The sequence below is a fragment of the Balaenoptera acutorostrata genome, chromosome 19 (assembly GCF_949987535.1).
Source record: "Balaenoptera acutorostrata chromosome 19, mBalAcu1.1, whole genome shotgun sequence".
Taxonomy (NCBI): Eukaryota; Metazoa; Chordata; class Mammalia; order Artiodactyla; family Balaenopteridae; genus Balaenoptera; species Balaenoptera acutorostrata.
In genome coordinates, this window is record NC_080082.1 from 66,634,334 (window position 1) to 66,646,313 (window position 11,980).

The 11,980-nt window shown below is 46.3% G+C and overlaps 1 protein-coding gene across 1 annotated transcript in view; it reads left to right on the forward strand.

The window, feature by feature from the left end:
* The window catches only part of LOC130705701 (telomeric repeat-binding factor 2-interacting protein 1-like), an 18,686-nt gene extending 8,756 nt beyond the window's left edge, over positions 1–9,930 (forward strand). The window contains exon 2 of the mRNA XM_057533758.1: positions 8,582–9,930. Within this exon, the coding sequence (XP_057389741.1) occupies positions 8,582–9,105 (524 nt within the window). The 3' untranslated portion in view covers positions 9,106–9,930. The remainder of the gene's footprint in view (positions 1–8,581) is intronic.
* The last annotated feature ends 2,050 nt before the right edge of the window (positions 9,931–11,980 follow it).

Consider the following 11,980-nt stretch of genomic DNA (forward strand, 5'->3'; position numbering starts at 1 on the left):
CCAGAATGGATTTTGTGATGCACAATGGGGCGACCATTGCAGGTGAAGGATTTTCCACAATCCGTACACTTAACAGGGTTACTCTCCAGTATGAATTCTCCTATATTCATAGGTGGAATCTAAAATATGACACAAATGAACTTATCTATGAAACAGAAACAGACTCAGATACAGAGAACAGACTTGGGGGTACCAAGGAGGAGAGGGGGTGAGGGAGGGATCCACTGGGAGTTCGGGGTTAGTAGATACAAACTATTACATATACAATGGATAAACAACAAGGTCCTACTGTATAGCACAGTGAACTATATTCAATATCCTGGGATAAACTGTAATGGAAAAGAATATAAAAAACAATGTATATATGTGTATAACTGAGTCACTTTGCTGTAGAGCAGAAATTAACATAACATTGTAAATCAACTATAGTTCAAAAAAAATAAATTTAAGAAAAAGGCATTAGGGACAACTGGGAAAATTTGAATACGGATGGATTATCAGATGATACAGAGAATTTATTGCTAGTTTTCTTAGCAATAACAGTATTATGGTTGCACAGAAGAATGCCCTTATTCTTGGAATTTATGTCCTGACATATTTAAGGGTAAAGTGTCATATCTGCACTTACATTCAAATGGTTATACATACACACATAAAGAAATACACATATTATACACACAGTAAATATACATGCACACACATAAATATACATAGACACACATACACTCATAAACATACATACATACACATATACCAATATACACATATGCACATATAAACACGTGTACATACATATATACACACATGCATGCAAATACACAGATTAAAATACATATACACAAATATGCAAAAATATGCATTCACATATACACATATTATAAATACATACTATATAACTGTTATATATTGCATACATATAAATCTAGGTGATGGGTGATGGGTGTTCATTATACTCTTTTTTCAACTTTTCTGTTAATATTTTAGAAACTTGTTAAAATAGAAAATAGGGGAAACGTTAATGCCCTACTTCCTCAGGATCGGCATTCATTAATACCCAGGTGAGAATAAATTTATAACAGTTTTCCCAAAAGGTGTTCAAGAGATGGTTACAGGCATTCTAACGGGGAAAATATAATACTAGCTGGGACCTGTATGAAAACCATGGAGTTACCACCCTAGCAAAATGCTGACTTGTAAAATCCTTTCTACACAGTAGATTTTGATGCAGGAGAAAACAGGAAGGCTGGGGTGGTATGGACATCTCCACTCTGCCTCGAAGAACTGGGGTCGAGGCAGGGTAGAGCTGTCCAAACCACTCAGTTCCCTCCAGCCAGCTCCAGAATCGCCTGGCCCTCCAGCTGTTTGCAACAGCTGGCAGCTGATCCAAATTGAAAGCTATTTTATCTCTTTGTTCTATGAGTTAACTATGTTTCTGAAAAGTTGCAAGTAAATGAAGTAGGGCAAACAATTCTATTTTTTTTTTTTTTTTACAATTCTATTTTAGATTCAACAGGGGAGCATCCTATTTAAATAAAACCTGTATCAAATTCCATTTAAATATTTTACTATTAAAAATGTCACTATAAAATTAATATAATGAATTAATATAATACACACTCAATATGGAAAACTTGGAAAACATAAAATACAAAGAAAATTGTCTTGGGTGCATTTACTTCCTGTTTTCTTCCTGCAGAATCTTTTACACATACTTAAAGTCAAACTGTACAGACAATTTTGGGCCTTCTTTTTGTTTTTCCCTGTTAACATTATATTATTGGTAGTGTCCATATCATTAATGTGTCTTTATTAGCATAAAAAAATGACACAGCCTCTTTGGATGATAATTTTGAGTTTAAATCAAAATTTAAACCACACAGCAGGGAATTCCCTGGCGGTCCAGTGGTTAGGACTCAGTGCTTTCACTGCTGTGGCTCAGGTTCAAAATGTAAACCACACAGCAATGTAGTGAATCGACACTGGCATTCTTTTTAACATGATGTAAATTAAAATTCAAAACTAACATAAGAGGACCTCACACATAGTGTTGTTTCATCAAACTTTTCCTCCAGTTACGTATGTATGGGGGTCGTGATGTAAATGTGTTTCTTACAATGCCTGGGTTAAAAAACCTTGAGAACCACCAGGCTGAAGAAATCCTTACTCATTTCACAAGGACACATGTTCAAGATGCCCCCTAAGGCACTCTTGGGAATGTTGAAAAACCGTAAATTTACAAGATATCCATCAACAGGTGGTGGGAAGGAACAAATAAATTGTGGCAGCCTCACAAGGTGGAATACTGTCCGGCAGTGAAAACAGTATGTGCAGAAAGCTCCACTTAGTACACAATAGGTTGGTGAGAGAAGCAGGTAGCAGAATTTCACACACTGAACATATCAATTTCAAACACACACACCATATTGTTCGAAGCTACGGATATTATAAACGGAAAAGCTGTAACGACAGCCTGGAGACAACAGATGAGTGTTTGCTAGATGTATACCACACCCCCTCTATGATCTCAAGTCTCTTGGACAAGGACTAGCTCCTTCCCATGGTCGCACAGGAATGGCCCTTTTCCACTCACTCATTAAATGTTTACGGAACACCTACTGTGTGCCAGGCCCTGTTTACGCAGGGATGATTCATCAATGGATGAGACAGATGAAGACCGCCACCTAGGGACATTTCCCTGGTGGCGCGGTAGTTAAGAATCCACCTGCCAATGCAGAGGACACGGGTTCGAGCCCTGCTCTGGGAAGATCCCACATGCCACGGAGCAACTAAGCCCATGCGCCACAACTACTGAGCCTGTGCTCTAGAGCCCGTGCGCCACAACTACTGAGCCTGCGTGCCACAACTACTGAAGCCCTCGTGCTTAGAGTCTGTGCTCTGCAACAAGTGAAGCCACTGCAGTGAGAAGCCCGCACACCCCAACGAAGAGTAGCTCCCGCTCACTGCAACTAGAGAAAGCCCGCGGGCAGCAACAAAGACCCAACGCAGCCATAAATTAATTAATTAAAATAAATAAATAAATAATAAATAACAATAAATAAATAATAAATAAATAAATGACAAAAAAGAGAGAGACCTCAACCTGGTGAAGCTAGCATTCTGGTGGGGAAGATGCAGACAAAGGACAAAATGCAAAATCTGTCGCTATCAAACACTCACTGCAAACTCAGGAAGCGCACAGACCTGGGTCAGTTTTTGGAGTTACGGCTGGTGGCCCTGACTGCTGCAACCTCCAGCACTATCCACAACTCAGAAACCAAACAGATTCAGGGAACACGCTGCCCAAGGAAGCAGGCAGGGCTCTGATTTTCACTGTGATGCAAGCTCCTTACCACCCGGAGTCCAGGAGCGAAGAGCTCCTGGCCAGCAGCCCCAGCCCCTGAAGGATTCCGGCTGTTACCGAGCAAGGGGAGCCGTGGGGGACTTGGAGCAGAGATGGAACATGATGTGACACATGAGCTGACGGGCTCCTGCTGGGGAACTGACGGGGGGGGGGGAGGGCAGAGGCAGGGGAGCAGGGAGCAGTCCCGTTACAGGGAGCAGGGGTGGTGCAGGGGCTGAACTCTGGAACTATATTGGAGGTACAGGCACGGGACTTTCAGGCAGAGATGATGTGGGGGTTGGTGAAAGGGAAACATCAAGGCGGACGGTGAGGAACGTGGGCAGAAGGCGGAGACGCTATTCACAGAGAGTGGAAGGACTGGCTTTGGGGCCCAGAGGTTCTGCTGAGGACCCCCACAGTCTGAGGTGTCTGTCCCAGGGGACCGGGGTGGGGGCGGTGAGGGTGGATGACAGCTTCAGGGGATTAGGGGCCTGTGGGTAAGGGCAACTCAGTCCACGACCGGGGTTTGGGGGTGAGGGAGAGTTCCCCGTGGGCAGGGGGGAATCGGTCTTTGCAAGAGCAAAGGGGGGCGGGCAGGAACAAGGCTGTTGGGTGAGGAAGACGAAAAGAGGGGAAAGCATCCCTGGGGGTGCGACACAGGAAACTGAACAGGTTGTGCAAGCCCAAACCTTGTGAGGCGGGGGTGGAGGCGTTTGCACCCAGGCAGGGGCGCGGAGGGCTGCGCACCTGAGAGGGTGAAGACAGGCAAGGACCGGGAGGAGGTTAGGGAGTCGTGCCCAGGGGGAGGGAGAAAGAAGGGGAATCCGCCCACGGTGGGGGGAGAAAGGACGAAGGGAGAGGAGGGGGATCTAGGGGTCCGCGCTCCATGGGAAGAGGCGAATGGGGGTCTGCACATCACGGGGACGAGCGAACAGGGGGTCCGTACCTCACGGGTATGGGGGAAGACAAGGGGGTCTGCGCGCCATGGGAGGAGGGAATACGGGGTCCGCGCCCCATGGGGAGAACGGGAGATAAGGGGGTCCGTGCCACTCAGGCAAAGGTGTCCCCCCACTCCCGGGCACCTGCGCCCACCCCGCTCCCGCCCCGCCCGGAGGTGGCCGCCGCGCAGCTCCCAGTCGCCTTGGACGCCCTGACGCTCCCCACAGCCAGGCCTAGGGCTCTCTCCCCGCCCTGGGGTTGAAAACCGAGGCCCAAGAACCACCTGAAGGGAACTCACAGTGCCGGACACCAGACCGTCGACTTCCTCGTCCCTGTCAGCGCGCCACCTGGCTGTGCGCATGCGCAGGTTCCGAGCTGCGGCTTCGCCGGGCGCCGGGGGCGGGGCCGGGCGGCCGGGGTTCTTTCCCAACTCTGTAGGGGGTCGTGGTGACTCACTGCTCACATTGTCTGTGCTTACCTGGACTATGTGTCTTTGATGAACTTTATGTACAATATCAGTGTATCATTTTGATGTACGTTCCTTCGTCCCGAAAATGTGTATGAATGTATCTTTGACTTCTAGTAGGTGGAACAGTTCTCAGAGCTTTTTGAGAGTCTGTCTCCTGGGTTATAATTCTCAGTTTGGCTCAAATAAAATCCTCCTCTTTCTCTTCTTAGTTTGATTGTTCATTGAATTTTCATCCACAGGTTAAACAGAGTTGCCAGGTAACCCAGCAATTCCACTCCAAGGCATCTACTCAAGAGTACTGAAAGCATATATTCACAAAAAAAATTTGTACATGAACAATTATAGTAGCCTTATGCATAAGAGCCCCAAAGCGGAAACAACCCAAAGGTCCATCAACTGATAAACAAAATGTGGTATAGCCATATGATGAAATATTATTCAGCCATAAAAAGGAATGAAGTACTGACACTTGCTACAACACGGATGAACCCTGACAACATTATGCTGAGTGAAGTCACAGCACCTGTCGTATGATACCATTTATATGAAATGTCCAGCGTAGTGAAATCTATAGAGACAGGAAGTATATTAGTGGTTGCCAGGGGCTGGAGGAAGGAGGGAATGGGGAGTGACTGCTAATTAGGGGGGAAGGAGGTAATGAAATGTACTGGAATTAAAGAATGGTGATGACTGCATGACCTCATGAAAATACTAAAATCCATTGATTTGTACACCTACAAATTTTTTCTACTTAAAAATTGTTTAATCTATTTTACCAGAAAGGATTCGGTTGAATTCCTTTGGTCACTCCAAGCCTAGACATCCTAGACTTACGTATTTGCTATTTTCTTCTGGGTTAAACACACTCTCAACCCATTCATCTCTTGGGGTCTTAAGTGCTGCCCTTGTAAATGTGGGTTTTTTTAATTTGGCAAAGGCAACCTTGAACCCTATACCCACCTCTTCTCCAGTGAAGCCATTTCACCAACTGCTGTTCACGAAGGGATTTCACCTATGGCCTTTTGCCCCTCCCACGGTGGAGGGGGTCTTTCCTCCCTAAATCCCATTCTCTCTTGGTCCATAACATCACCCACCCTTAGCTTCCTTCCTCCCTTCTTGGCCATTTCGTCTTCATCTGGCTGCCTCGTTTCCCTGTTTTTCCCATGGTTGCTTGCTTCCTGGGTCTCCTCCCTGAGTGTTCCCCTAACATAATCTGAGGTCTACAAGGCTCTACCTACCTCATCCTGCCCACTCCCCTCACCCCTTTCTCCCTGATGCCCCTACTGCCCCTCCCACATCAGCACACACCACACCCTGTATGGGTAGTCTTCCTTCTCTACCCCTTGGTTAATCACTCCTCACAGCTCTCTGCTGTTATTTTGTTTCTTTTTCCTATTCAAGTTCACGTCGATGCTTTTTTTTTTTTCATGTCGATGCTTTTGTGATAGTTTGATAAATGCCCATCTTGCTAACTAGCCAGTTCCACAAGGCTGGACACACTGTCTGTCGTGCTCCTAGTTAGACTCTACAGGGACCAACGTGCTGACATACATCGGAGATGCTCATCAAGTGTTTGTGGATTGAATGAACTGGAAGATGTTTTCCAAAACATGAATCATGATTGCTGGTGACAGCTGAGACTCTGGATGTGATTTCTTATTTTCATATTTTTCTGGACATTGCAAGCCTTGGCTTTCAGTGAGCAAGGATTACTTTAGAATCAGAAAACGACAAAGACATGCACCCAAGGTGTGGCTGCCCACTGTTCATTTGTGCTGGTGTACCTCCATCTAGCTCTTTCAGTTCAACAAACACTTATCGAGTACTTGTTGCAGTATTCCAGCAGCCAGGGATAAAGCAGAAAGCAGAACAAGGTGTTTACAGTCCAGCAGGGAAAGTAAACAAGCACAATGCATCATGTATCAGTCGGATGGGTTGATGCCTTGGAGAGACATAAAGCAGGGAAAGAGGACAGAGTGTGACTGTTGGGCAGGGGCAGTTGCAGTTTTAAATAGAGAATTCGGGGAAGGCCTCACTGAGTAGGTGCTGTGTGACTGATGAATTGCAGGAGGTGAGGACCTGAGCCAGAAGGTGTTGGGGGAAGAGGATCCCCATGGAGAGAACAAGGATTGCAGAGGCCCTGACATGAGAACATGCCTGGCGTGTATGAGGAAGAGCAGGGAGGCCACTGAAACTTGAACAGTGTGACCAAGGGGGAGATGGGAGAAGAGGGAACAGGGAGGTGACAGGGGCTATCAATTAAAACATTATGGGGCTTCCCTGGTGGCGCAGTGGTTAAGAATCTGCCTGCCAATGCAGGGTACATGGGTTCCAGCCCTGGTCCAGGAAGATCCCACATGCCAAGGAGCAACTAAGTCCGTGTGCCACGACTACTGAGTCTGCGCTCTACAGCCCGCGAGCCACAGCTACTGAAGCCCGCAAGCCACAACTATTGAAGCCTGCGCGCCTAGAGCCCGTGCTCTGCAACAAGAGAAGCCACTGCAGTGAGAAGCCCACGCACCGCAACGAAGAGTAGACCCTGCTCGTCGCAACTAGAGAAAGACCGAGCACAGTAATGAAAACCCAACGCAGCCAAAAATAAAATATAAATTAATTAATTTATAAAAAATAAATTAATTAAAAAATTGAAATTTCAAAGGCTGGCCAGGATGCAAAGCATCACAAAGTCTCATTTGTTGCTGGTGGGAAAGCAATATGGTACAACCGCTTTGGACAGGAGCTTTGCAGTTTCTTACAAAGCTCAACATAGACTTACTGTAATGACCCATAATCGCACTCCTAGGTATTTAACTAAGAGGAATGAAAACCTACGTACTGTTATGGACTGAATGCTTGTGGTCCCCCAACCCATCCTATTCATGTTGAACTCCTAATCTCTAATATGCTGGTATGTGAAGCTGGGGTCTTCGGGAGGTGATTATGTCTGAGGATGCAGTCCTCGTGAATGGAATCAGTGCCCTCATAAACAAGACCCCAGAGAACTCTCCTGCCCCTTCCACCATGTGAGGACACTGCGAGAAGATGGCCATCTATGAACCAAGAGCACATCTGGAACTTCCACACATTCTTAGGAGATGGACTTCTATTAGGATGCTGAAAGGTGCCTTCCCCTCAGCCAGTGAAGGGGGCGGAAGCTGGGAGTACAGGTACAGGGTTATCTCTTCCTTAACTTTTCTGAGATCTCTTTTCACTAATGGCTGTTCATTAATAGGACTTAATTTTCAAGACTAGTTCTGGAATTCCCCAAAGGGCACTTGGCTAAGCAGGCCACGCCTACTCTCAAAGCAGCAAACAGACACCACCAGAGGGTTTTTTTGGTTTGTTTTTTGGCCTCGTGGTAAGGCCTGTGAGATCTTAGTTCCCCGACCAGGGATTGAACCCAGGCCCCCAGCAGTGGAAGCACAGAGTCCTAACCACTGGACTGCCAGGGAATTCCTTTTTTTTTTTTTTTTTTTTCAAGCTGAGTTTTTTAACTTGCTGGGCAAGGGAATGCACACCGAATACTTCTCCAGGTAGGAGCAGGGAAGGTTAAAGTTCTAAAAGAACTAGAAAGGGCAATGTATTCATTTCCTATGGCTGCTGTAACAAACTGCCATAAACTTTGTGGCTTAAAACTACACAAATGGGATAGCGGGGGTGAGGCTTGCTGCGAACGCGCCAGCCCTCTGCTGTCCCCTGTGTGAGGCTGGGGCGGGGGCGCCGGCGTCTTTCCCCTTCTGTTGGGCGTCCATGTTGGTGTCTTCGGGAGCTTCGCCCAGCCCCTCCTCCTCCTCCCCCCTTGACATCCGGGTAAAATTGCGCCATTTTCTAAGAACCACAGAATAAGAGAACTCCAGACTTGCCTGAAGAAGAATTTGAAAAGGAAGAGATCAAGGAGAATGAAGAAGCAGTCAAAAAGATGCTTGTAGAAGCCACCCGGGAGTTTGAGGAGATTGTGGTGGATGAGAGCCCTGATTTTGAAATACATATAACAATGTGTGATGATGATCCACCCACACCTGAGGAAGACTCAGAAACACAGCCTGATGAAGAAGAAGAAGAAGAAGAAAAAGTTTCCGCACCAGAGGTGGGAGCTGCCATTAAGATCATCCGGCAATTAATGGAAAAGTTTAACTTGGATCTGTCAACAGTTACACAGGCCTTCCTAAAAAATAGTGGTGAGCTGGAGGCTACTTCCTCCTTTTTAGAGTCTGGTCAGAGGGCTGATGGGTATCCCATTTGGTCCCGACAGGATGACTTAGATTTGCAAAAAGATGATGAGGGTACCCGAGATGCACTGGTCAAAAAATTTGGTGCTCAGAATGTAGCTCGGAGGATTGAATTCCGAAAGAAATAATTGGCAAGATGATGAAAAAAAAGGGTTTGGTAGATAAGGCATTAAAAAAATTTTTTGTGACTATTGAACTTCAGAGATTTTTACATTGGAACTGACACTCATCTTTTGACCAATGCTGTTGTTGCTCTGTGAGTCCTAGATTTTATAGCCAAGTAAAGTTGGAGGATGAAAATAAAAGAAATTGGATATATTTAGAGCTGTTCCTGGCAGTATCAATGTGTTTGTAAAAGGAAAATCAAAAACAGAGAGGTTCGTTTACATAGTAATAACCGCTTTCTGGAATGGAATCCCTGCTGTATTGATGAGAGGAGCTAGTGACCAAGTCAAAGGCAGAAAATTAGATGGGTCTTTTCAGAAAGCATAAATAAAGAGCCTCCTATCCTTTGGCAGAAGCTTCTCTAGGTTATGATAGATTCCAAATCAGGAATCTAGGAATGTGGAAAGATTTAATTACAAGGCCTTTGAACATGGACTGTCCCAAACCCTTGCATCCCCCAGTGAACTCTGATTTCTGGGCTGCTTTGAAAACCCCATATTCCTTTTGCCAACTTATATTTGGGGAGCCTGTTTGTTGGCTGTTCTTTTCTTCAGGTCTGTGTCAGTTAAGTCTCTAGCATGTGTTTCTTTACCTACCATCCAGTTTTGTTTAAAACACAAACAAAAATTTAGAGAGTCTTGAGAAAAGTCTTACTTGGTTACTCGTAATGTGTTTTTATTTATTGAGGATAGTTTTGTGCAAAGAATAGTGTTAGATTTAAAAATTAGAGGATTAATTCCTCTTTGTTGTGTTGATTTCATTACTGAAAATAAATAGAACTTTGTAAAAAAAAAAAAAAAAAAAAAAAAACTACACAAATGGACTTCCCTGGTGGCGCAGTGGTTAAGAATCTGCCTGCCAATGCAGGGGACACGAGTTCGAGCCCTGGTCTGGTAAGATCCCACATGCTGCGGAGCAACTAAGCCCAGGCGCCACAACTACTGAGCCTGTGCTCTAGAGCCCGTGAGCTGCAACTACTGAGCCCACGTGTCACAACTACTGAAGCCTGCGTGCCTAGAGCCTGTGCTCCGCAACAACAGAGGCCACCACAATGAGAAGCCCGAGCATCTCAACAAAGAGTAGCCCCCGCCCACCGCAACTAGAGAAAGCCTGCGTGCAGCAAGGAAGACCCAATGTAGCCAAAAATAAATAAATAAATTTATATATATTTTTAAAAAAAACTACACAAATGTATTCTGGAGGCCAGAAATCTGAAATGAGTCATATGGGGCTAAAATCAAGGTGTCAGCAGGGCTGGTTCCTTCTGGAGGCTCCAGGGGGGATACCAGTGTCCCTCCCTTTCCCAGCTTCTAGAAGCTGCTTCCATCATCAAATCCCCTTCTGACTCTGATCCTCTTGCTTCCCTCTTGTAAGAACCCCTGTGATGACACTGGGCCCACCCAGATAACCCAGGATAATCTCCCCGTCTCAGATCTTTCACTTAATTACTGCTTCCAAGTCCCTTGGCCATATAAACCATCAGAGGTTCCAGTGATTAGGATGTAGACCTATGTGGGAGGCCATTATTCAGCCTACCAATGAGGGTTCCTGACTGCTGTGTTTGATTTTTATTTTTTGGCTGCGCCACGCAGCATGTGGGATCTTAGTTCCCCAACCAGGGATCAAACCCTCCTGACTGCTGTGTTAATCAAGTATTGCAAGCCAGCCTGTGGGAGAACAGAAGAGGGCCTGGGTCTGGACAGGAATGGTTAAAACTAGCCATACTGGCCACCAGTCAGTCAAGGCTTGTAAGAGGCTATGCCCTGGGGCTTCCATGGTGGTGCAGTGGTTAAGAGTCCACTTGCCAATGCAGGGGACATGGGTTCGAGCCCTGGTCCGGGAAGATCCCACATGCCGCGGAGCAACCAAGCCCATGTGCCACAACTACTGAAGCCCGCACGCCCTACAGCCCGTGCTCTGCAACAAGAGAAGTCACCGCAATGAGAAGCCTGAGCACCACAACGAAGAGTAGCCCCTGCTCGCCACAACTAGAGAAAGCCCGCGCACAGCAACGAAGACCCAACGCAGCCAAAAATAAATTAATTAATTAAAAAAAAGAAAAAAAGAGGCTATGTCCTGGGTCTCTCTCAGATTCAGCTGTTAGCCCTGGTGTAGAGAAGCCCAACATCCAGTTGCAGCATCTCCAAAGCAAGAGCTGCTCCAAGGAGAGAGTTTTCCTCTTGCATTGCCCTGCGGGGGGTGGGGGTGGGGTTGGTGTTCCTAATTTGTATGAAGGTGAGGTGTAGACTATCAGCGGCCCTGCTGCAGTCTCAACCAGGAGCAGGCTGAAAGAGTGCAAGGAGGACCAGAAGAAAGGGAAAGGGCAAGCATCAGTTTTCTTTAATGCTGTGCTAGTTTTCTATTGTTGCCATAACCAAGTACCACAAACATAGCTTAAAACAACGCAGATTTATTATCTCATAGCCTTAATTAGCTCAGTGACCTTCCCTCTGACTCTGCCTCCATAGGAACAAGTCAAACTTCCAAGGGGAGCCACCCCGGGGCTCCGAGGCTATGCCAACCAGTGTGAGCAGCTCTCAGCCAGCCAGCACTGCAGGGCCTCAGGAGGGATGCTCCCAGGTCCTCCCAGACCTCTCTGTAGCCTCCTACTCCCCATTCCCGGAGACCCACCCTCTTCTTCACAATAACACCCTCTCATTATCCAAGTCCCAAAGAAAGAAGTTATTCTTAGTCCCTGAGCTGTGGGATGCTGATTCAGAGAAGTCTCTGCCAAGATGCCCCCATCCATGCTTACAACTGCCCTGTGACCCTGACTTAGCCACTTCTGGTTTTAAAAAGGTCCAAAGAAAACCCAAACTCACCTCTTTTTATCTCCAG